At 44.9% G+C, this 27,005-nt stretch overlaps 1 protein-coding gene across 1 annotated transcript in view; it reads right to left on the bottom strand.

Moving 5' to 3' along the window:
- Positions 1–697: 697 nt before the first annotated feature.
- Positions 698–27,005, bottom strand: part of LOC119185174 (uncharacterized) — a 65,718-nt gene continuing 39,410 nt past the window's right edge. Inside the window, exons 6-9 of the mRNA XM_075874154.1 lie at positions 22,132–22,284; positions 9,716–9,986; positions 3,459–3,619; positions 698–1,437 (exon numbers count right to left, since the gene is read on the bottom strand). Coding sequence (XP_075730269.1) covers positions 904–1,437; positions 3,459–3,619; positions 9,716–9,986; positions 22,132–22,284 — 1,119 coding nt within the window. The 3' untranslated portion in view covers positions 698–903. The remainder of the gene's footprint in view (positions 1,438–3,458; positions 3,620–9,715; positions 9,987–22,131; positions 22,285–27,005) is intronic.

Raw genomic sequence — 27,005 nt, 5'->3', positions numbered from 1 at the left:
ATATATGATGAAAAATGCGAGATGGTGGTCCTTGGAGTGTCGACTAGATTGACGAACGGACACAGAGACAGATGCATGGACGGACGCACAGATGGCTGCACGGACGGATGGACGCATGAACAGACGCAGAGACAGATGCATGGACGGACGCAGAGACGGACGCATGGATGGACGTGCGGACGCTCGAACAGACGCACACATGGACGGGCGGATGGATGCATGGACTGTTAAACAGACGGACGCATACATGATGAAAAGATGCGACAAGGTGGTACTTGGAGTGTTGACTAGATGGACGAACGGACACACATATAGATGCATGGACGGATGCATGGATGGCTGCGCGGACAGATGGACGCATGGACGGACGCAGGGGCGGATGCATGGACGCACGCAGAGACGGACACACGGATGAACATGCGGACGCACGTACATACGCACGCACGGATGGGTGAATGGACACACGGATGGTCACACAGACGGACGCATATACGACGAAAAGATGAGAGGTGCTTGGAGTGTTGACTTGATGGACGAACGGACACACAGACAGATGCATGGGCGGATGCATGAATGGCTGCACGGACGGATAAACGCAGGGACGGCCGCAGGGACGCAGGTGGATGCATGGACGAACGCAGGGACGGACGCATGGATGGACGTGTGGACGTATGAACAAACGCACGCACGGACGGGTGAATATGGACGCACGGATGGTCACACAGATGGACTCATGGACGGACGGAAACAAAACGAATGTACGGACGGATGCTTCGCCCCAATCCCCATCATTCACCCCGTAAATATGCTGCCATTTTTTTCAACAGAAACGTTCCTGTTGGCTTTGCAACATTGTGACTTTGCACATTCTGGGCAGAAAAGCAAGTAATTGATTTGTGGGATTTAACGTGCCAAAACCACCATATGATTATGAGAGACGCCGTAGTGGAGGGCTCCGGAAATTTTGACCACCTGGGGTTCTTTAACGTGCACCCAAATCTGAGTACACGCGCCTACAACATTTCCGCCTCCATCGGAAATGCAGCCGCCGCAGCCGGGGAAAAGCAAGTAAGAAATGAGTGGTACTTTCTTAAGAGATTTGGTGCTTGCGAGAGTGTCGGCCAATTTCTGAAGCACGGGTTCCTTCGTCTCTTCACTGTATCGAAGCGAGACGTAGTCGAGCTTGCCACAGCGTGCAATGGCACCCAATGCTTCTGCCGCTTCCTCTGCTCCGTAGTCGTTCAGGCAGATAGAAATTGAGGGCGTACGGGCCGTAAGAATGCACTTCGTAAACTCTGACGCCCGAGGGTAGACCCAGTGAATCCACAGGCGAGAGAAGGCGTCGATCCGATGGATCATGTCGAACAGGGAGGTAACATCTTCCTCGAGGTAGTGCATTGTCATGTTGAGCACCAGTGCCTCTAGCCTCTTGTTGACCTGCATAAGCGTTCATAGAATGCCGCAAAATTTTATAGCTTCCACTGTAAACCACACCATGAAAAACAGGTAGCGCAAAAGGCTGTAAGAAGAACTTTCAATTATTCAATTCAAGCCCTTTATTCCTATCACGTATATAAAAATGAAGAGAACTATATGACCCTTCACACAAATTTGCACATAACTGTCATACATAGTAATTTTATTTATTTATTTATTTATTTATTTATTTATTTATGATTTCTGCGGGCCTTTAAAAGACCCAGGTAGGAGGGGAAAGATACAAAGAAGCAATAAAAAGTCTGCAGGTATAAGAGATAATATTGACAACAAAATGAAACTATTAACAAGGAAACAAGTACTGAAAATGTGAACCAATGAAAATAATATACAGAATGAAAAGATCAACAGTACATTACTATCTGTCTATTCAATTGGTACAAGGCCAGGTTTAAGATGTAATAGATGCTATAGAGTCGGTGTTGCTGAGTGTACTAAGAGGTAAGCAGTTCTAGTCTGCTACTGTTCGAGAGAAAAAGGAACACTTAAATAGGTTGGTTTTGACATTGTAAAGCGTTAATATAGCAGAGTGGCGATGCCTTTTCGGCGAGCAGTGAGAGGCTTAATATAAGGTTCAGGAGAAAGAGACAACTTATTATTATACAGTAAGAACAGAAGTTTAAGTCTGTGAAATTTTCCTAATTGTAAAGACTCAATGATGTGTTGGGCCATTAAGGCACTTGGAGAGTCACTGGTACAATCTATAGAAAAGATAAACATTATACTTAGCGTTGAATTCTTTCCAACGCATCGATGATAGTTTTTGTGTAAGGATCCCACACGATAGCTGCGCATTCTATCTTAGGACGTACAAGAGAAGTATATGTGGTTAAGTGGTCTATAATAAAAAACGGTTCTATTGAAGTCTTACTGAATGGCAAATTAAAAAAAAATGGAAGGAACAGATACTTGGGAAAGACTAATTGTTTAAGAAACTCGACTGATACGAAGCACGGTGCGTTGAACTTTTTTTATTTTAAAGTTCTGTTGTGTAAAACTACATCATTTACTTCGGTGTGATTCAGAACAACTGTACTCCTACCTCATGGTGCTTGTGCCACCCATCGAAACACTTTTGCACCGTAATAAAACACAAACGTACTTTACAAATACTACAAAAAAGAAACATTTTTTCTTCGCTGTTGTTTTCAGCTCATAAGAAAGCTTGTGATTATCCTGTGAGTCTTTTTTCCATATTTAGCATAGCGTGTGCCCTAGCGAATGGGAGTGGAGCATGCGGAGCAGCACGGGCAGGCTTGAAGAATGAAAAATAATGAATGAGCCTTTCTTAGAATGAGAGAGACAATCAGTGACATGTAGGCAAATAATGACAAACTATTCGTCTAGCGTGAGCGCGTGTTGAAAACCATACAGCTTTTTTTGAATTCTCAGTTCTGGAGATATCTATTCTGGTACAGTGATGCAGAGATAAGACTAGAGGCGAACTCCTTTTCGCGTCCGTCGCTGGATTAGGACCAATTTTCTTGAAACTGAATCTTTTCTTTCAGAAAAATGCGTACGCCTTTTTTTGCGGCTTTGAACAACACACAAGTGACTATCGATTACCCTTCCACCGCAAATTTGCCTTTGCAAATGTGTTGACTGATTCACTGCTTACTGCAATTTTTCGAGAAAACATATTTGATTTTGCTTACTAACTCAATGTTTTATCTCTGTCATGCGAAACTGTTTTTGTTTCGTTTTCCAGAGCTGTCTTCTTAAAAGCGGTGGCCATCAGAATTTCCTGGCCTTGCACGTTCTCGTCAAAGCTATTCAACCGAAATGAGTTATGTCCCACATGCTTCTAGTTAAGAGTTGTAGTTGTAAAAAGAGTAAGGCATATCATAGTGCCGTCTTTATCAGTGAATTAAAACGAGGTATGATATCTCGTTCTACCTATGTTTTATAATATTTATCAATAAAGCAAAACTTATCAATTAGAAAAACTAATTACACCTTACCTGTAGGACTTCTACAATGCTTCTTATAGATTTCATTGAGAAATTGTTATCTTCCAAATTGAGTTCACGCAGCCGCCGGTCGTGGAGCAGTCTTTTTGCAGCAAGTGACGCAAAAACTTCATTCAAACTACAATGGCCCAGTTTCAGCTCGACCAGCACACCTAAGACGACAGAAGGCGAAAAAAAAACAACTTGCATCTTCCAGTGCACTTTATCATGACAATCATTGCATTTCGATCAAACAGTAATCTTACCTAGCAAGTCTAAATTTGCAAGCTCACGCAGCACTCATACAATCATGTTAATGTTATTCCCTACTCAGAGGGAAGGAATAGCACCCTAAAGTTCACAAGTATCAGGCACAACGGTATTGTACAGTAGAAGGTATTGTTATTCCTAGAACAAGTATGTGAGATGGTGTGTGTGTCTGTGGTGTGTGATTACCTTGCCATAGGGAGCTTAGATGTTCAAATTTTTTGTACAACAAATGTCTGTGATTCAGTAGAAAAAAGGCACGGAATTCTCTTGACGGAGCGATCCCTCAAAATAACATAAACATAAATAACAGAATAAAAGAAAGGTCCGGGTAGTAGAAGTACAGAGAGCTGTTGAAACTTGAAGCCCCCAACAGAGCATCCTGCCAAACGGTGATTTTCGAACACAATTTCATATCCCGAAATACGAGATGTCAAAGCTTTTGTGTTATACTCTTCATTTACACCTTACAGCCGATTTATTGCCGTTCTCGAGCCAACCTTTATAGGCGATGGAAACTCCACCTCTTCGCGCACACAGGGGCTTGTGTTGATGAACGATGTTTCCGTCGCGTAGTGCTTTGCCCCGGTTCTAAGCGACCTACTTCACGCCCGATATTACAGGAACTTGCAAGACTACCAGCGTGCCAGTTGGGTTGTTAACTCTATTAAAACTCATAGCAAGGCTGACAAGATGTCCGAATGCTCTCGCTCAAATTCTGCCGGATATTCGTTCACCACGGAGTAATCAGAGAGCGGTCAAATACGCTCCCTAGACCTCATGAAAGCCTTTGGTGCTGAGTACACTTACTGGGAGTACAGACCCAGTTAAAAAACACTTTCTTTTTAAAAGCAGTATTTGAACTTGGTGAGCCGACCAATTGGTCTTTCACCTATGAAGAATGTGCTAGTAGTCTACATCCGGTTGCGTCCAGCTTAACTAAAAGCAACCTGATGGAAGCCAGGATAGGGTCGGTGCTTTGTAAGGCATCCAATTGCCTTTTGATTATCCCTTCCCATTGAACCACTTGATCAATCAATGTTGTATGTTTTCTATTGCGAATAAACTTCAAACTTCAAACTAATTATGACTGTAGGTGGAAGGAGGCTGCCTTCTATGATCAATTGCTGTCGGAGCTAGTCGAAGGACTCCTGAACTAGCAGCGTAAGAAGGCTAAACATCATGCTGGAGAGGACAAGGTGGTCATCCCCTACCTTCGTGGTGTTTCACACAGGATCAACATGGCAGCTGCACGTGCCAGCACAAGGAGGATGTTTCAGTGCCAATAAAGCTAGGTTGATTGTGCAAGAAGGTGAATACCCCTCACCAAAATCCTTCCACTTGAAAGAACCAGCATGTGGCCTAGTGTGGGCACTGCAAAACTAAAGTCATCCTCGAGCTACCTTCGTATCGCAGAGGCCGTCACGTTGGGCAGAGATGTCGCTGGATAAACAACTGGCGGCGGAGTTATTGAAAAACCCTAAGGCCAAAACTGGAAGCATTTATGTAAACCATTGTGCCGAGGGTAGCAGCAGTACTACATTTTTATCAGACACGCATGCGACATAGTATGTCGCATGCGCAATACTAAAGTGAACACAAAACTAAAGTGAACGAAATGTCTGCGTATTAGTGAAGTCTTGATGGTGGGCAGGCAGGTCGCTCCACTAACTACCCGCTGCAGAGCCCATGAACACCCTCAAGAACGAAAGTGAGAGCAATCTGGCAAGTTTGCTTTAATTAATGTAGCCGCAATAAGAAGAACAAGATCTTTATTAATAAGTCCACCGAGGTTGATTTGGGGTGGGCCTCAGCCCCAGCCTAGGCATCGGCCATGAGCCACTGGGCTTGGGCGGCTTCCTTGACTAGCTTGACGGCCCACAGTTGTTCTAATAGGGAGCTGAACAGAGCCCCCTCTCAGCGCCCCTTGCTGTCTGAAACTTTAGTGGTTTTTGTCTGATGTGTCATCGAAACTCGAGCATTCCCATAGCATGTAAATCAGTGTTGCCCTGTCATCTCAAACTTTACATTTTTCTGTGAAAAACAGATCAGGCTAACAGAGATGAAAGAGAACTAGATTTGGATACGTATATGTTCGCAGTTGTCGCCATGCAGCGGCCTGCTTTTTATTTAACCTGTTGTGTGGCGGAGTGCACTTCCGCCTTCCTAGCTTGTAGTGCTGCGTTATTTCGTGATAACTAGCCATGGGGTCTTCCCATTCTCACTCTTTCCTTCGCATACCTTCGGCCAAGGTGGTGTCGGCGTTCGCAGCGGCTCGGTTCCTGAATGCTCGAACCACCGCGTGCATCCGCCCCCTCATTGCCGGCCAGTAAGGTTTGAGTGTGCATGAGGTTCATATGACAAAAGTGTCAATTTTAATCCCAATTTTATCTTCGTTATTCATCAGGATTCGCAGCGTCTTTCGGGAGACGAGGCCGTTAGCATAGTTACGTATCGCAGCTTGTGAGTCACTATTTACAAACTTCGGCTGCGGTGGTCGCCACCGCGAGGGTGATGGCCACCTCCTCAGCCGCCTCGGTGAGTGGCGTTTGCACCGTAATGCTCGTCTTGCATGTTTCTTTACAGTCGACCACCACGGCCCCGTAACCACACCTACGCACGTACCTGACCGCGTTCACGATTGCTGCTTTCTTGCAATGTCCGTGTTTCCTCTGCAAGCCGTGCACTCTTATTACTCGGCCGGTGTTATGTTACGGGTGCATATTTTTGGACAACGGTGGAATCACTATTCTTTCCCTCATCATGGCGGGTACGTCAGTTCTTTCACCTTGTGGTGTGCAATTTTGTATTCCCAGTCTTTACAGGACGTACCTACCTGTTTTCATCTCGGAAAGTCGTTCCTACTGGGCTATGTCGTGCGCCTATATTAATTCGTTGAGCGTGTTGTGAAAATTTAGTTCTAATAATTTCACTGTTCTTGAGTTCTTGAGTAGGCATAGGGCTTGCTTATACACTTTCCTGGTTAAGCAAACTAACTTGCTCTTCTCGGCGACGTGCCATTTCAAATAAGAGGCAACATACGTGATTCTACCGAGGACGAAAGCTTGCACAAGCCTTATAGTGTTGCCTTCTGTCATACCTTTATGGCTGTTTCTAATTCGTTTTAGAGGTCGGATTGTCAATTTACCGCGTTTTTCAACCTACGAACAGTTTTGCCGTTGTGCCCATTGGCTGAAATATGCAAGCCTAACACGCGTATCACGTCTACTTTGGGAATGACGTGGCCGTCTTTGGTTGTCAGCCATATCGCTCCCTCTGTGCTATTTGCGCTTTGTTCGCGGTATTTGGGCTTTCGCCCTCTGTGCTTAAGTTTGTAATCTAGTAGTTCCAATTTCTAAGCGGAGCAGGTGAGACCTCTGCCCTCCAAGAAACATTGATCTGTATCAATGGCTAGCTTTAGCGTCTGTTCGATTTGGCCATGGCATCCCCGAGTTACCCACAGAGTAATGTCGTCTGCGTACAGACTGTGTATAGAGCCCGTGAATTTCTTTCAATTTTGTTGGTAACCCTATGAGTACGAGGATAAAGAGCTAGGGCGAAAATACCAAGCCTTGAGTGCCGGCGCTGCCTATCTTTATCTTTCCAGACTCTAGTTCTCCAAGGGTGTTACTTGCTGTCCTGTCCGGTAGAAAAGCACGGACGTAGTCGTACGTCTATTCACTGAGACGTAATTCTCTTAACAAAGTCAGTATAGATGAGTGCTTGACATTTTCAAACGCTTTTAAATCTAGGCCTAAGATTGCTTTGGTGGATGTAGTCATCGTGTCTATTATATCATGCTTGACTTGTAATGACGTCCTGCGTTGAGAGGTTTTTTCGAAGGCCCACCTTGATCTGAGGAATCAGTTCAAGGTCTTCAAGAGAGTTTGTTAGTCTCACGAGGACGACGTGCTCCATGACCTTGCCAACGCAGGACGTAAGCAATATCGGCCTTAGATTTTCCAGCTGTAGGCGCTTTGCTGATTTAGGTATCAAAACAATGCAAGCGGGTTTTCACTGTCATGAAATATGCCGTTTTTCTCAAAATTCGTTAATAAAAATCGTGAGTTGCTCTATCGATGTGTCGTCTAGGTTTCGAAGTGTTTCGTTAATAACTCCATCCAATCCAGGTACTGACTTTGTGTTGAGTCTGTGCGACGCCACGCGTACGCCAGCAATCCTAACTGTCGCTAAGCTAAGCTTTCGCTCACAGTGACTTTGTATTCAGAGTGGTGCACTGGTCTAGTCTGATTAGTGTATCGGAACTTGAGTTCGTGCAAGAGTTCTGCGTGGGTTCCTTTGTAGTGGTTAGTTATCTTATTGACTTAATGGTTATGTGTCATTTTTATCTCCTCTGGGTCCAGGAGGAACCTGAGGATATTCCACGCCTTGTTGAACCCTACCCTACGAGCCATTTGCCATTCATTCGATTGCGCAATCGAGTGTAAATGCACTATCAATAGTGCTAACTGACAACAAATTAATAATGTTCACGCGTGATCATAGCATCGTGAATGACTAGTTTGATAGCGTGCGTTACGCTCCTCCTCACCCCCCTCCCCACGGTCATTTTATGCATTTCTGTTTCCCACGAAGGTTACATATTATTGCACCTGCTCAACAGATTCTCATGTTGTTAGCCAGCGCCAAGTCGTGTAAGTTTTCCTTGTTCTTTCTTGTTCCGTATAGCTGCGCTGTTGTCTGTCTTTGAGCCAAGCCAATAACCTTATAGCCTTTTATCACATTGCAACAATACAGATTTTTGACCTCGTTGGTAGTTGCCTAATGACATGCTTTGGCCGCAAGTGATTTTGGTTTGGGTGTGTCTCATTTGCGCCCAAAGCATGTCATTATCACATTACACGTTGTAAGCAAGACTACGTGCACTGACCACTGACACTGAGCGTACTTGGAGCGCCCCATGCAAATCAGCATATAGCATAGACTTCACACCTTTTCATAGCTGTGTCTTGCCATAACTAGTTCAACTCGACTGCAAAAGGACGCCGAAGCAAAGCAGATGCGCCGCATGCTTGTCTGACTGGAGTTTACAAAACAAAGATGTGCGTTGAATAGAGACCACATGGACCGCAGCAGACTTCTATCGTAGCAGACGATTCTGCAGGTGTTTCTCATTTATTACAGTTTTGTTTTTTTCATGCGCTGGTGAAGCGTACTTTCGAAGAAAAAAGAAGAAAATTTGTTTTCATCTCCCGTAAAAGATATTTTTTACACCCTGACTACAAGTTCGGAACACAATGGCAGTTGAATGGATACCTTAGTGGTTGAATTGGCCAAATTTTAACTCCCGTCTTGTGGTCACCGACACTTTTTGCAATATGCCTCATATACAAAAGAATGAAGGAACTGTTATTTGAAAATAACTTCATAAACCTTTGCTTTGCCCATGAAAAACATGCATCACAATGCTTATGAACGCATCCCTTGCAAAGCAGATCCGAAGCCCATACTTCTCGCCACTCTCATAGTGATACAAGCGGCCTTAAAAAAAACCGCATAGACACTAGCGCCGGATTCTTCTCTACGTATTGTAGGATGAAACCGATTTTCAGTGAACATTTTTCCCCATCCAACAAACGCTATGAGATCACGGCCTGCTCAACAGGAACTCTTTACGTACACGAAACATCTGAATGACTATCACCGACTCCTAGCGAAATGTATAAAAGACGCCGTTATAGACGTAGATTCTTGAACTACCAGAATACCGGCCAGTGTGCCTAAATCTATGATGAGACCTTTGAATAGATCAGACGCTTTTCGTCCGTGCATTGCATTCCGAGGATTGCAGTTGCAGCAAGGTTCGAACTTCTGTCGAATAGTGATTTTGCGATGCACATGTTTTCTTAAGTAGGAATTTATATTTCTTTACAATATTTTGCCTGCTGCGCCATTTATCGTTACCGCAGCCTCACAACGTAGTTGGTGATGATAATAACTGTCATGTGGTAGCACGTCACTAATAAGAAGGATCTACTCACCTCCAATTAGTTTTGCGCACGCCTCTTCCAGTCGCGAAGTGAAAGGCCCACAATTCGTCAAGTGTAGCTTTTGGAGTCGGCTGGTTGGTGCCGGACCTATCACCTCTGCATCAAGCTTGAAAGATTTACTGGGTATTGCCAGATCGGCAGCCAAAGCTTCAATATCCGCTGGGTCAATATAAGATCCCAGTAGAGTGAACCACTGTAACGAGTGGCTCTGCGCCACCGCTGCCAGCAGTGCAGTCGGGCTTTTGCGCGTGGAACCATTCACCTGCAGCATAGAAGCAGAATAGCACGTGATGAACCTTCCTGATAGTAGAAGCAGGCGAGGAGGACCTGGTAGGTGTCATGAGCACACGAGTCTCCACGTCAAGGCCCGCGCTAGGCATTACCGAAAAGTCCGCAAAGGCGAAGACGTTGCTTGCTGACCTTATTGGCACGCCCACAACTTGTAAGACCGCCTTGTTTGGCGCTATTGATTGTAGCAGCATTTGGAACTCGATGCGTACGTTTACAACTTGAAAAGGTAAAAAAAAAATAATCAGTGGTGACTTTGGGGGCCAATCCAAACTGTGAAATAGTTTGGTTATGAATAGCTGCGACTATGAAATGGAAACATTTTTGTTTATATACTAGAAGTTAAGAATCGTCACATTAAGAAGCAACTCGTAAACTCATCGAAGAAATGATGCATGTCCCTAATTTCAAATAATATAACGCGGACTTACACAATAAATAATGTATATTTTACTTAATTCACTGCGCTAGCAATCATCCTGCTCGTGGCCTCTTGCTTCGGCCTTGGTTTGTTTTTGTTTTTTTGCGTTTTTAAGACCTATTACCTGTTCGAACCTTCATTTCAATCATTGTTCCGTGAATAAACATACTTGCGTACCGAAAACATTGAGGCACCCCACGATGTAATTATACCCTAATCTGTCGACCGCTTACAATGCCCTAATTTATGTGTAGAGAAGAAGGTCGCTCTGATGTCCTGGCTGCTTAAGGTGTTTGCTTAAGATGGCTACTTAAGGTGGCTGCTTAAGGGGGTTGCTTCAGGTAGGACTTTAGATGCTTAAGGCTGCTTAAGTTAAACGTGTCATACGTGTCATTTGTTGAAGCCTAAGAACAAGCTAGGAAAAGGCATAAGGCCCTGCCCTTGAAGTTCCGCCCCACAATTTTTTTCAATTTTGCTTGTGTATACTTACAGTGCGTTCCTATTATCACACAGCGTGATTTTAAACGAGACGAACAGCGTTACGCGAAGCAAACCCATTGTGAATCGTTCCAAGTATACTGTAGTAGCCACTACTAATTGTCTGTTAATGATAGTGAATGGCAGCCATTTATCTAGTCTTTTTAACAAAATGTCACTGAGGTAGAAGTGTGTATGTTGAAACAACATCTGCCTCAGCAACTTTTTAGCAACGTACTGATTGAACGCTTATTTTTAGGGTTGAAACTTCTTAAAGCGTGGATCATGCGTCTCCGGTATCTATAGCCACCACTCGTTCTAGTACGTCGAATGTCCGCTGAATGGCGGTACTTGTTCAAGATGAAAACATGATGAAAAGATATGAAATGTCGATACTAAGAGTTTTTTTTTTTTTGGAGGGGGGTTGGCTACAGGGGATGTTCGCGGCTCTCAAGCAGTTCGATTCGTGACGGCGAATGACTTAGTCATATTGAACAACCCCATCTCCCTTCCAACTTTCACAACCCCCTATGCAGATTCATGGATAGATTTGACTATGGTTTCGCATTACCTAACTCGCGATGCTTACCATTGGAAGGTTCTCCAAATTCCTACCCTCTCAGACCACAACTACATTGAATTCTCGTTCTCGCAAACACATACCAGCTGTGCTAAACGATTAACTAATCTAAGAACAGCGAAAATTCTCAACTAAAGAATGATACTTGGTTCACAAAGATACTCGGCGGCATCATTGTGTCACCTGAAGCCTTAAGCATGGTTATAGACAAGTTATATGCCATATACTCCGCTTTAAGCCAACGTTACTCACGACGCATAACATCACGTAGTAAATTACGTAATGTTTGGTGGACACCAGAATTGACTATCGAACGTAAGCGTGTTCGGTCTACGCGACGGCGATATCAGCGAACAGCCGACCCCCTCCTTCAAGACATATATCGCAAATTGTACGTTGACGCATTCTCCACCTATAAGGATAAAATCAGAAAAGAAAAATCATCGTTTGATAAAATCATTTGGGACTTTCTTACTAAGAAATGTTATATGGTGATATTTTCAAAACAGCATTTCAAAAACAACACCAAGTAACTTTTCTTCCTCGTCTCGATGTACCTAACGGCAGTCGCAGAACTTCTGTAATGCAGTCCGCCCGGCTCCTACTCGATACATTGGTAGTAGTGCACAGCTGTCTTGAAAACAACATGCACCACACTATCAGACATGACATTGTGGCTAGTCCTTACCCGTGGCACAATTCTGACCCTCCTTTTGCAATATCTGAGATAGAGTGTGCGATAGAACAGGGCCATTCACACTCTGCTCCTGGACACGACGGATTAACCCACCCGTTCATTGAAGGAATATTTGAATACCATCCCCAATTTTTCTATTTAATATCCAATACCACCTTAAGAGTCGGACACTTCCCGCAGGCTTGGAGAAGAGGAGAAGTAATATTCATACCGCAGCCAGGTCGTCCGTTTAATTGGCCTAAGGCATATAGACCAATAGTAATGAACTCTCTCTTCAGTAAAGTATTAGAAAGACTCCTAAATGCTCGCCTGTATTATTTTCTGCACAATAATCATCTTCTTCACAATAATCAATATAGTTTTACGCATAATAAAAGTGCTAATTTAGCACTGTTACACACTTCGAAGCAAATTAGCTGCGTACAAGGCATCTAAACTTCTTACCATACCCATATCTTTTCATTTTGTAGGAGCATTTCATAGCACTTGACATCCTGCAGTCTTAAACTTTTTTACACAAGCACAGGTGTCCACAAAACTTGTACTGCCTACTCAAATCCTTTTTATCGAACCGCACTGTAGCTTTTTGAACCATCGTCGCACAAGAGACAGTTCGTACAACCATTGGCAGCCCTCAGAGATCCCCTATCAGTCCGCTACTGTGAAATATAGTAATGCACAGCTTACTCAATCTTCCCGTGCCACCCAGCGTACACATACAGGCGTACACGCACGATACTATCATTGTCATCACAGATACGTCAAGACTCCGGTTACAAGCAAAGGCTGAGCATGTCCTGGCTTTAGTATCCGGGTGGGCACGAGACCAAAAAGTTATGGTAAGCGCCGATAAGTCCTTCTTCGTGTTCTTTAAGAACGGACACATGGGTACATCAACACGCCGCCCATCTATCCGTATGAATGGCGTTTTTCTCAAATACAAAAACTAAATTAATATTCTAGGCGTATTATTTGACCCCTCTTTAAATTTTTATGCCCACATTGATTACATTAAAGCAAAAGCTGAAGTGCCCACGTGCCGCCTCCTCGCATTTGTTAAATCGCTCCATTCACTAAACAGTACACTCATTAGACGACTCTACCGTCAAGTGATACTGCCCTCTCTCACATATGCATCTCCCGCATGGTGGCCTATGTTCCCATCGAAATTCATTAGGGCGTGAGTTTTATCAGTTCAGCGAACCGTCTTAATTTCTTTAACAGGTGCGTTTTACACCACACGCAAGTCGTCCCTACAGATTCTCGCTTACGCGCATCCGTTAACATTAGAGTTGGACAGAGTATCTGCAGAATTTTCCTTATTCATACTCCCGATTGTACTAACTATGGTGTGAAAACATTCAAACCGGCTGACATACTATATCCATGCAGTCCGTGGGCTCATCACCCCAGTAAAAAATATAAATTTAGTTTCACTAAACTCTCACCATCACAAGAAGCGGTTATTTTCAAAACAAAATCCATTCACGTATAGAATGACGGCTCATACACGTCATACGCGGCCGGAGTGGCATATATTGCTTTGACAACAGATGAAAAAATCATAACTGTCATGAAATTTCAGATTCGTAACGCTTCAAGCGCATACGACACGGAATTAATTGCATTCTAAGAAGCACTCCATTTCGTATTGACAAACAACCTTAACACGCCAGTCCACATTTATGCAGACTATCTATCGCTTCAAATAAAACTTTCAAGTCTCACTGATAACGATGAAAAATTTAGGAACATCAAGCTGCTTCTTAACCTTATAATCTCGTCAGGCAAAATTATAGAAGTATATCTTGTACCTGGCCGTATAGGAAATTTGGTAAATTAACTAGCTGACGCAGCAGCTGCATCAGGAGGGAGATCAGGCTTCGTGCGTTACGCCAAAATATCAATTCGGTCAATACGGACTCAGTTTGATAAAGTTTTGAATTCATATTGGCACGCCCATTGGCAGACTGAGCGAACTGAGACAACGCTATTTCGCGCAAGTACCTATCCCTAAACCCCCACCCTCTCTTTTTTTTAAAAAAAGCTTGTCATTATTTCAAATGGCACCTTGTCTAAGTTCGCAGCTGCAAACAGGCTGCTCAAGGTTTCCTGTTGCATTGCTGGTTGGAACGACAGCCCGACATTCCTGGCTACACTGCTCCTGGTGAAGAAATGGGCTTCGACATAAGAGAGGCCACTGCTACCCTCCTGTAACGTTTAGCCCATCCTCAAGACCACTGGCTCGCATCCCACTTCATCATTTTGTTTGGACTTTCCACGTTCAAGGACAACACATTTTAAAGAAACTTGCAGAAACACACACCACACACACGCACACGCGCGCGCACGCACCCCAAACACTGAAGTTAGGGAAATACAATACTGCTACATGTCGACCTGCTCATTTCTGAGAAGCTAGCTGTTTTTTTTGCATTTTCATGCCGCAGTCATTAGGTTTTACCCTTGTCATTGTTTCTTTAACTAATTGGTTTCTTAAAAAAGAACGTGGGAAATTTGCTCTCTTTATTTATGTTAGATTGGCTTGCGCCCGTTCCCGTTATACCTCCTGGTGGTACGGGCTATCCTTTTTCTTTTTAGGTATTTTCACATATAGGGGGCGAAAAAGGCACACACACACACACACACACACACACGCACACACACACACACTGTGGGCATTCATTAAGCACATCTTCTATCTTTACACATGTTCATTATCATGAGTGGTCGTCATCTTCATCTGCTCTGGGGACTTAGCTTGCCTGAGTTCTGTGCCTTGGGTGTGGTCGCTTCATCGTGTCTTCTGGGCCTAATAAGGGTTGCCTTCACCGTTACATCACAAGTGCTCGAGTGTGCTCTACGATCTTCCATCCTCTCCCAGCCCGCTCTCCCAGGTGTCCCGTAACATGCCTCAGGACGAGCCAATCGGCGCTTCTGCGTCTACCTCCACGGCCCCGGCTACCGCGGCCTATTCATCGTGGATTATCGCCGCGCATCATCGTGAGCCGCCCACGTTCGCCGGACTATTGGTTGGACCAGTTCAATCGAGCGAGTTCCACTTACAACTGGGAAGATCCTACCACGCTTCGCCGTGTTTCTATCTGACAGGCGTAGCGAAAACATGGTTTTTCAATCATGAAACGGACATCACGGACTGGACACGTTCCAAGCAACAGCTTCGCCAAATTTTCGGCACCCCGGTGGTTCGGTTCGCTCTCGCGAAGAAAACACTGGATGCTCGCAAGCAACAACTCGGTGAGTCTTACACATCGTACAAAGAGGATGTGCTTGCTCTCTGTCACCGTTTCAGCACGTCCATGTCTGAATCAGAGAGAGTTCGTCATCTATTGAAAGGGATCGGCACGGTCAAGTTCAATGCCTTGGTCATACAAAACCTGACCACAGTCGCTGACATTGTTGCCACGTACAAACGCCTAGAGGAACTTCAGTCCAAATGGTTACCGCCGGACAGTGCTTAAAAAACCACCACGACTGATGCCTCATTGCATACCAGGATCCGGGCGATTATACGGGAAGAGCTGTGATCTTTCGGCCTCTCAATGACACCGAGTCCCCTCCCCCCTCCAACACTGTTTTGCGCGACGTTATCAAAGAGGAGTTGGCGTCCATGACCGGGCCAGTCTATGTAGACTCTCCAGTACTTCGACTCCAACCGACGTACGCACAAGTCCTCGCTGGCTCACCACCCGTCGTACAACCGATGCCCGTACACTCGACGCCTGTCCCACTGGCTTCGTTATCTCCGAGTGCGCCTAGCCAGCTCTTTCACCCACCATGGCGGCCGCCTCGTCCGATCTGTTATTACTGCGGCTATCGGGGCCAGATTGCACGCTTCTCTCGGAAGCGTCAGCAGGACAAGCGTCCTGGATTCGACACCTACGGATGGGATGATGGGACAAGCTTGTACGCTTTCCAACGTCGTCCATATGATCCGCTGCTACGTCGCTCACCGTCTCCAACTGCGACATCTGAGCCAACCACTTCTTACCGCTCTACTAGTCGCCGCTCACCATCACCCCTCCACTGCTTCACGTCTCCATTGCGACCTGTCTCGCAATTCACCAACCAACGCCCGGAAAACTAACCTCTGCAGCTTTTGAAGAAAAAGCTGCATCGAGCGAAAAGACAAATTCTTCCAGTGCGTCCATATAATACGATATCTGTTTTAATAGAAGGTGTGTACGTGGACGCTTTAATAGACCCTGGTGCTTGTTTGTCTCTGATTGATTGTTCCTTGTGCTCACGTCTGCGAAAAGTCACAACCCCTTATGATGGACCTATACTGCTCGCTGCTCAAGGGGATGCCATTACACCTGCCGCTATGTGCACCGCTCGTGTTTTCATAAATGGTCTTCTCCATTTTTGCAATTTGCCGTGCGGCGTTCGTGTGCCCACCAGCTTACATTAGGCTGGGATTTTCTGTCTACGGCGAACGCTTCCATCTGCTGTCGAGAAAATGTTGTTCATATGATGAAAACTGACTATGCCCTTTATGCGGATGACAAGCCCGTTTGCTTGCTCGCTGCGGAAGACACCGAGCTACCACCTGGTCATCAGCGAATAGTCACCATCACTTATAATGTGATAGACTCTGGTGACGTGTTTGTCCGACCATCTGCACGCTGTCTCGCAAGAGGTATAGCCCTTGTTTCAGGTCTAGCGCGGTTCCACGATGGCTCCGGATTTCTCTACGCTACAAACCAGACGTCTGAGAAAATTCTCATTCCTAAAGGCACCACAATGGCTTGCGTTACCGAATCCCAACCTGTCTCTGTTGTCCCGCTTATGCCAGCGTGTTCTGACCTGCCTTATATTGGACGTTCATGAAGCACCTCTGTTCTTGCTGCGACTATTCTTTCAGAGCTGACCTCTTCACAGACAAACGAGTTGCTTGCCTTGCTACAAAAGCATAGGAGATTGTTTGATGCCCATTCCTCATCTCTGGGACAGGTGTTCATTATTAGGCATCATATCCAGACCGATGGCACTTCCATCGTACGCCGTCAACCATATCGCGTCTCTTCGTCCGAGCGTGAGGTCATTAAACAAAATGTAGCCGATATGCTGCTACGGAACATTATACGTTCCTCCGCGAGCCCTTGGTCATTCCTTGTTGTTTTAGTAAGGAAAAAAGATGGATCCGTGCGATTTTGCGTGGACTAATGAGCACTTATTAAGATTACTCACAAGGATCGTTACCCCATGCCGTGCATAGACGATGCTTTGGATTCACTGCAAGGTGCCGAGTACTTCTCAAGCCTAGACCTGCGTTCAGGTTACTGGCAAATACCCATGCACGAGGATGACAAAGAAAAGACATTCAACGTCATGCCATTCGGCCTTTGCAATGATCCAGCAAATTTTGAGCGGATGATCGACACAGTTTTACGAGGCTTGAAATCGAAGACTTGCTTCTTCTATTTAGACGATATCGTTATTTTCTCGTCAACGTTCCCTCAGCACTAGCAACGACTGCACGAAGTTCTCACGTGCCTTGCAAACGCAGGCCTTCAGCTGAACACCAAGAAGTGCCGTTTTGTGACCAAGACAATTAAAGTGTTAGGCCACATTGTAAGCAAGGACGGTATTCGTCCCGATCCAGACAAGATTTCTGCTGTCCAACACTTCCCGCGTCCTGAAAAAGAGAAAGAATTGCACAGTTTCCTCGGCCTCGTTTCTTATTTTTGCCGATTCATTCGAGACTTCGCCTCAATAGCTTCACCATTGCACAAGTTGCTCGGATCAGGCGTCGCCTTTGTGTGGTCTCCTGAATATGAAGCGGCGTTTACCCAACTGAAGTGTGCACTCACACCCGAACAAGTCCTCTGCCATTTCGACGAAACCGCTTCTACGCTCCTGCATACAGGCGCTAGTGGTTAAGGCATTGGTGGAATTCTGCTACAGCGCGACAAATCTTCACGTGAGAAAGTCCTCCCATACGCGAGCCGTGCACTGACCCCTGCCGAAAAGAATTATACCATCACCGAACAGGAGTGCCTAGCGGTCGTATGGTCGATGCAAAGGTTTCGACCTTATCTCCACGGCCGCCACTTTACTGTGGTTACAGAACATCACGCCTTGTGCTGGCTCTCGACAATCAAGAACTTGTCCGGGCGCTTAGGTCGCTGAATTCTTCGCCTCAAGAATACGACTTCACGATTATATACAAGTCACGAAACAAACATCAAGACGCCGACGCACTCTCGCGTTACCCGCTCTCTTCGGAACCACTTAACAAACCCGCCACTGCCGCAATCGAGAAGCTTTCGGCCGTCTCTTCCCTACATATTTCATCCTTAGCTACTGTGGACCCAACTTCTCCAAGCGAGTGTGGTTTATTCTAATCTCACCAACGTGCTGACCCTTACTGTCGCCGCATCATGGACCGTCTTGACGGGAATTGCCGGCCCCCTAACGCCCGTCTTCGCCGACAGCTGACGCAATTCAAGCTCAACAACCACGTCCTGTGCCGTCATTTCTACCACCCTGATGGTCAACGCTGGGTGCCCGTTCTACCTCGCTCTCTTGGGGCTCAAGTCCTCAAGACATATCACGACGACATGTCTGCTGGACACATGGGCTTCCAGAAAACATATGACCGCATAAGAGGTCACTACTACTGGCCGGGCTTGTCCACTTGTGTCGCGAAGTACGCTGCCTCATGCTCCCTTTGTCAGCGTCGCAAGCTACCTACATCAACTCGAAGTGGACAATTACAACCGCTCCCGTGTCCCCTGCAACCATTTGAGGTAGTTGGCGTTGACCTGTATGGTTCGCTTCCTATAACAGTCACGGGCAATCGATGGATAGTTACAGCGGTAGACTACCTGACCCGCTACGCCGAAACAGCTCCCGTGCCTTCTGCATCAGCTTCGGAAGTGGCTGACTTCATCCTTCGAGCAATAATCCTTCGTCATGGAATTCCTCGTGTAATCTTGAGCGACCGTGGAAGAGTATTTCTTTAAGAACTTGTCGAAGAAGTGCTCAAGGCATCCGGCACTACACAAAAAACAAGCTCCAGTTACCATCCTCAGACGAACGGCCTGACTGAGCGCTTTCATCGTACACTGTCAGATATGATAGCGATGTATATCGAACCGGACCACAGAAACTGGGACACCATTTGGCCATTTGTCACTTTTGCGTATAATACCTCTGTACAGCGCTCAACCGGTTACTCGCCGTTCTACCTCATCCACGGTCGCTTCCCCTCTTCTTTCTTCGATGTTTCATTCTTATCTGCGCCTGTTAAACCATGTTCATCTTCAAGTGAAGAATACGTGTCTCGCCTACTTCATTACCGCCACCTGGCTCCGTCAACACTGAAGCCAAGCAACAGGATCGCAAGCTTGATAATGATGCCTCTCATCGTGCCGTGTCCTTCAGCCCTGGCGACGAAGTCCTTCTTACACCCATTCGCACTCCCGACCTGTGCGAGAAGTTTCGCTTACGTTTTATTGGCCCCTACACTGTCTTGGAGCAAACGTCTTCTGTGAATTATCGCGTGGCACCCGTTCTTCTTCCAACGGACCGCCGCTGCAGGGCAGCAGAAATAGTCCACGTATCCCGCATGAAGCCTGTCATACGGCGTTCCTTTTCGCTTGAAACGGCGGCCGTGAACTCCGGTCAGGATGACCGCTTTCACGAAGGGGGGAAGTTAGTGTAGGCATTCATTAAGCACATCTACTATCTTTACACATGTTCATCATCATGAGTGGTCGTCATCTTCATCTGCTGTGGGGACTTAGCTTGCCTGAGTTCTTTACCTTGGGTGTGGTCGCTTCATCGTGTCTGCACGCGCACGCGCACGCGCACACCCGCACACACGCGCACACGCGCACACGCGCACACGCGCACACACGCGGCCAGTGGATGATTCGCAGTTTACCGATAAACCTTTCGAAGTTTGGCCCCACTCATCAAAATTCACTCCGTCGATATGCTGCGATTTTTAGGGCAGTGATGTATTTACTATTTCCTGTGAATAAAGAATGCCAACGAAATGCGAAAATAACATGTTCAACTTTTAAGCTTTGGCTTTAACGACGAATAACGCTTTAGCGATATTTTGTTCCCAGTCCGTACAACAAACACTTACTGATTGGGATCACTTCTAACTTGCTATGGACCTCCTAAGGGAAGGGTTTAGGAGCGTGTGTGCTTTTTCTAGTGAGTGATTGGCTTTCAGCCATGATGTCACTATGATAATTCTAGATTCTGGCATTCGATGGCAATGTGCACTTTTACCATGTATTATTAACGCAATATTTTACCTATTGTGAAAGCATGTGCGTGTGTTTATAAAGAATGAAAGTTACTTTCATTGAGTTTCAAATTATAGAAAGTTATTTTGACTGTATTCACAAGTCGATCTGTTTATCAAGCAGTTAGTAGATGCTTTGTTTTTCTTTTTCCGTGATACAATCGATCCTTTCCTGCTAACAGTGTGTCAAATAAGACTAGGTAGGCTGTAGGTTGACTTTGTTGTGAACACTCAAGTCATGACGGGTGCTCCGCAAGGCTGTATGTAGTTGTGGCCAGCGTGTGGGTTTGTGTGTCCGTTTTTTGACTAACTACCTGAGGTCTGTTCGAAAGAAAAAAAAAACTGTACAAAAATTTATGACACTGTGCTCCCCACACCACGGTACAGAGTGCTATATACCGCACGTAAGGGTCAGAATGACCTTAAACAAGTTGAAAACATTCCGGCAGCTCCAAATGCAAAATACGTTTATAGAGCAGCATGGGATTTATACGCATGAGAATCTGACTGTCTAATCTGTAACGCTCCAGAAATAATTGACCACCTTTTTTTACAATGTTGGGAAGGCGTACATTTTCGGGACGTATTAGAAACGGCAAATAAAAAAAAATTCCGTTAGACCTTCAGAGAGTCGGGCATTTGAATATAGAGATTGATTGTGAATTAAATTTCGGCTTAGTTATGATTACTGGCTTGCACAGTACATGGCGATCTCGAACGGCTGCATTTCACTGACCCTTACAGTATTTTAACGAGAGAATCTCAAAGTTTCTCATAGTAGTGATGTGCAATGCTTGACGCCCGTAGTAATTTTTCTGTCATGTCTGCTGTGTATTGTAATATGCTTACCTCGTCATCGCGTGTGTGATTTTTTTACCGGATATAAATAAAAAAATAAAAAAAAGATGCACGGCTGTGTGGTAGAGCACCCGCTTGCCACGCAAACTACCCGGGTTTGATCCCTACTCAAACCCAGAATTTGATTTTTGTTTTTCGAGGGTCATATTTCTTGCTTTTTTTCGATCACGCAAAGGGGTGATTTTTCGCTCACAACCAAAGACGCCGGAATTTCTGCGAAGCGAGCTCCTTGACCCTGTTGCGTTAAAAAATGAACAATCATAATTATGAAAGCCCAATATAAAACACCAGCACAAACTCTATGCTCGTCGGCGAGTTCAATGTAGACATTCCATGTCCTTTTTCATCTACTCTTTATGCCACTTTGTCACTCAAGTTACATGGTATTGGATAACGATGGGGCAACGCATGGTTACTCGCCGATGCGATACCAACAGCTTTGCCCACTCTTCATGATGCACTTCTTATAGAGCCGTGAATTATTTTAGCAATATTTTCTGAATCACCTTATCTGGAGTTACCGTAATCATTAGTACCAGAGATACTTGCATATTGCTACATATACATCCTAGAACTGACTACCCTGAAAAAAAGTATACAATAGAAATGCCTAAGACACGTTGCCGGGCTAGTTGGTTGGTGTGGTTCATTTATAAGGGCATGCACCACGACATGGACCCCTTGTCCTTGTCGTGGTGCGCTATACTCATAGAAATGCCTCCCACTTCTAGAATTCTGCTAGAAAATTCTGCCGAGCACAGCTTCAATACTGGCAACAGAAGAAAACAGTGTGCCTTACATGAAGCGTTTCCAGGGTCACGTGATTTAGAACGACTTCTGCGAGAGCCACACCTTCCCGCGCGAGCACAAAGTTTTCGTTCACACGCAGGGCCTTGAGACTCCGGTTGCGAGCCAAGTGGTCCAGGAAGAGGCTAGCGTTGGCGTCATTAACCTGCAAGATCCGCAATTTACAGAAGATTACAGACCATATATAGGTATAAGCCATAAACGCAGTGCTTTTCCATGCCTTACACTGTTAAAAGAGGTGCCTTGAATGAAACCAGACAAATAGGTTTGTTAAAAACGACTGTGCGGAAACGCAAACGAAGAGAACTCTGAGCGGCAACGTGTTGCCTGCTACCTGCTGCCACTCATGTCCTACCTTTGATCATTCGATTTGATTTGATTGATATGTGCGTTTGAACGTCCCGAAACCACCACATGAATATGAGAGTCACCATAGTGGAGCACTTGGGAAATTTAAACCAGCTGGGGTTCTTTAACGTGCACCGAAATCTAAGCACACTAGCCTACAGCATTTTCGCATCCATCTAAAATGCAGCCGCAGTGACTGGTATTTAATCCCGTGGCCTGTGGTACCTTAGATAATTTATTCTAGCAGCCATCCTGCTAGCTGTAAGGGATAAAGCTTAGAGGTAAGTAGGTAGTAGAGTTTACTGTTGCCCTGAATAAACCCTCCCGCTATTTTCATTGGGACACAAAAAAGGGTCGCTTTCACGTCGGGACGAGATGTCAAAGAATCGCCGCCACATCGAGAGCTTCCTCCGTGAGTTGTTGGAACATGTTTTGAGCGAAATCACTTATTCTGTGTGTTGCTGAAAATGGGGCAATTTCACAGCGTGAGGTTAAAATCAATGCATTGGCCATTGGATACCAGTGCGTTTGTAACCACTAACCTAAGCGTAACCTATTAAGGACGTGATTGGTTTTGGCGGGCAAAAAATAACCAAAGTGAGCGTCCCTGTGTGAAATTCAAAAATGGCCAATCATAGAAAATGGTCGAGCGAAGGAACGACAGACAGCAGCGCATACTGGACACTAAAATTTAATTCTGTCACGAAGAGTAATTAGTGGGCTCTGGAAAATGATTAGGACAAACAAGCAGCATGCTTGGAAAAACTAGTTGAATACACATAAACACGACGCAACCTACCCCTGAGATATATACGGCACTTTCACTTGTGATAATACTCACGAAGGCTGGCTGATGTACATCTGATCTCCCAGTAACAAGTAAAACGAGTCAGTGATTCTTAATGTGCTCTGAACACAGGGTACTGCAAGCTTTCTGTCTTATGAAAACTTGAATGACATGTACTTTTGCCGCAACGAACAGCTAAATGAGAGCCTAGCTGTATTTTTCAACATTTTGGGCTAATAATGTAACTTATTATTTACGCACTGACAATTTTACTCAGTGTAAAAGTTATCGCGGAAACATAGACTTTAAATGCATTACTTTCGCAGTTCTTAACCTTCTTGCATGTTTGTACACGCACCTTTGCTGTTTATCTCTTTACTCTTCGTTTAACTTCAAAGCTGGGTACACCTAATGCCACTTTTTGCCGCAGTAGATACAGCTTCGACATGGCACCAAATAGCGCATTTCATTGCGAAAGCAATTAAAAGGGCACTCACGACCGATTTTCGCCAGGAGCTGTGAAGTCCCGCATATGCATTTGTACATATATATGTAAAAAAGGCATAAAAAATGAATCAGTAGAAAGAAAATGGCTCCATATCTGCATGCTACTCTGCGAATGTCGTCGAAAGACGATAGATTTGCGTCTGGAGAGAGTGAACAAAACGTTTATTTGATGTTCTGCGCAAAAAAATAGGTGAATAGTATTCTGGAGGCACTGCGTTAGCGTGCCTCGAGCGTGCAGAGGAGGCACCAAGTCACGTCACACGTGAGACATGAGCGCTATCTGTAGAATTCAAAGTGACGGGTAGGTGCCACCACCGTGTCGTCTTAGCAAAGCGTTGGAAACACTTCCGTTTTCGTGCAATCGTTACATAGCAAGCGCTGTGTGATAAAGGCTATCGTCTTTAGAATAACTTATGTATGTCTTTTCTAGCAAAAGACGCACACGCAGAATATATACGTGTTGTTATGGTGCCTCTGATATGCGTGATAACTGCTTTTTAATTGACAATTACACAAGTACGAACATTGGTGGGCGCTGCGGATGGGGTCGGCCGTTTGGGATACCTGCTGTTGCCGTTTAAAGTACCCAGTACTGTTAAGGGTGGACGAACAGACAAATGTACAGGCAGACCAAAATTTTTGGGTCGAAGGTCCCCAAGAACGACTATAGTCTTTAATTATCCTAAGTAACACACCGGGCACTCGAGCCAGTGACCCCTCACTCCGCATCTCGCTGCGTTGGCCAGCACAGCCACTCGCCATGCTTTTTTTTAAATGCATGGAAATCCTGGCATCAAATATTGCTATACATTTCATCAATCCATAATTGCGGTACAATGCACGCGCAAGTCGCCATTTCATTCAATGAATCTTCTAGAGTCCAGCAAATTACACAGGCGACTAGTTTCAACAACACAACGCACATTGGCTGCTGCTTCTCAGAGAAAAGATATTGTCGGGGGAGGTGGCTTGGCATGTCAGCCAATTATGCAGCTCCTTCATAATGAATAAAATCCTATCATAATTAAATCTTATAGCGTATTACTCTTCGTCTTTTTTAATAATACGAAACAGACCATGCACACCGTATTGGAAATTCGCTTTTGATGGTTCTTTTAAGAGTGTCCCTGAAAGGACATGCCTCGCAGCGATGAACAAAATAATGCTCGATGGTTTCGGGCTCTTCGCACGGCCTGTGATTTACAGACGTGGGCACGTATATTCTTGTGCCGGTTATATAACGGCGAGCTATTTAAATACACGTTTCAGCGCTCGCTGTGTATCCAGATCTCGGAAGAGCTCTGGCGTACTTTCTGTCACTAACACTGACATATTCTTTCAAACTGAAAACTGCCTTTTAGATGGGCAAAAAAAGTGGCCCCCTTTTATTCTACTCATGATGTGGATGGAAAAAAAATACATGATCACACGCGTCAGACACCATCACGTGGCAGGAGACACATGAGCGTCATTCCACCAGCGGCATTTTAAAAGAAAAAAAAAGAAGAAAAGTCTAAAAGCGTCAGCTGTACCTCAAATATAAGGACGTAACCGCTATGATGCTTGTTAAATCACACTTGTCCAGTGTATACCTCTTAGTTTTCAAGCGTCCTTTTTTTGTACCGTAGCGGCGTGCTCAACATATTGAGCTGCTTGTTTTTTGTGTGGTACTTAAATTTCTTGCTATCGCAATTATTCCTTCGCCCTAGTCACATGACTAACTTGCTTTTTTTGTTCTTTTTGGTGTGATGGTCAAGTCTCCAAAGGTATATCACATCCTATATTGCAGTTGTGTGACTACTTCCTGCTGTTCCCTTTAGCTTTCGTTGTCCTGTCTTTTTGATACTGTTTAGCAGCCGCCCTCGTAATAACCCATGCAGGGTACCCTGCTTCTTCTAGACCAGCCTTACTATGCTATGTTGCACCTTGTGTTGACACTACTTGAGCAATAAGACTGATTGCTTGCAAGGCTAACACCACTTGTTTCCACTTTCATATGACTCTATCGAAATGCTAGGGAAGACTTACATGCTACAGTTAATTACTGCTACTAAGCATCATTTACCTTCGAAAATAATCCTAAATCTACTAATTCCAATTTTTTTTCTTGAGGCAACTGGGTGGGGGGGGGGGGTAAAACTGGGGCCCCTACACATTCGCTGAATACTTCCAAAACATCATTCATAAAAAAGTGTTATGCCAAACGCCAAAAGCATCAAGAAATGCCCCCAAGTGCGGTGCTCTAAAGGGGTTTTGTGCATGGAAATGCATGCTTCAGGTGCATTAAAACGTGAAAATTTTGGGCTAAGTCGCGCGCGTAGTCTCGCTGGCAGCGTCTTCGGTTTATGGCATGCTGGGATAACTAATGGCAATTTTTGACAATTTATATCTAAACACCATGACATGACTGAATGTCAATTGTGGAGGCCTCTGCTAATTTAGATCACCTGAAGCTTTTTAAGAAGGGCTCCAATATATGTAAAATAACCTCATTATTTCGATTCGTAAGAAAACGCGGCCACCCAGACAAGGAAACCACACAATTAAAGCTTCTCTCACAATCATATGGTGGTTTTGGGACATTAAACTCCACATATCAATCAAAACAACGCATTTGCTGTGACGTATCGTAATCACGAGCGATTGCTCATAGTAGCGGTTATATTAAAAAAAAAAGACCGCCAGGCCCACGCAGACCGCGCAGCACAGTCACAGCAAAAGCTTGAAAAGCGACGTTTCAAAGCCTTTTCAAAACACTCTTGGTAACTGCTACAAGAACACTAGTGGGTACTCACTGCACCATAAACAATCCTACTTTCTGTTTTAGTAAGCCAGTATTCACTATGCTATCCTTCGTCATTCCTCGGAGAAGCGTGGTATCCACTACACACTTGCAAAAAACTGTGTGATCTCTTATGCAGTGGCTGACGACGAATTAAAATGGGGTCTGAAGTGGGTATGCGCCACATTTAATAGGTAATCAAAACAAGCTTTTGTAATGCTTTGGAACATTGGATTAACCGTTCGTTACGGAATTTGCATTGTGTGATACTTGGATGTTTTTTTTTGCAGTTCTAAAACGCTTTATTACACATGTTAACGCTATTCCTTTCCCACCTAAGGCAAGTTTGCAACTGAGTTCGTAACACCAGCTTGGCTAATTGTAGAATCCTGGGCTGGCACGCAGGGAACCTGGGTTCAAATGCCACTGTGTTCTTAGTGTT

The sequence above is a fragment of the Rhipicephalus microplus genome, chromosome 9 (genome assembly GCF_043290135.1).
Source record: "Rhipicephalus microplus isolate Deutch F79 chromosome 9, USDA_Rmic, whole genome shotgun sequence".
NCBI classification, from domain to species: domain Eukaryota; kingdom Metazoa; phylum Arthropoda; class Arachnida; order Ixodida; family Ixodidae; genus Rhipicephalus; species Rhipicephalus microplus.
The sequence above is the reverse complement of the archived record's forward strand: the minus strand, read 5'-3'. Positions and strand labels throughout refer to the sequence as shown.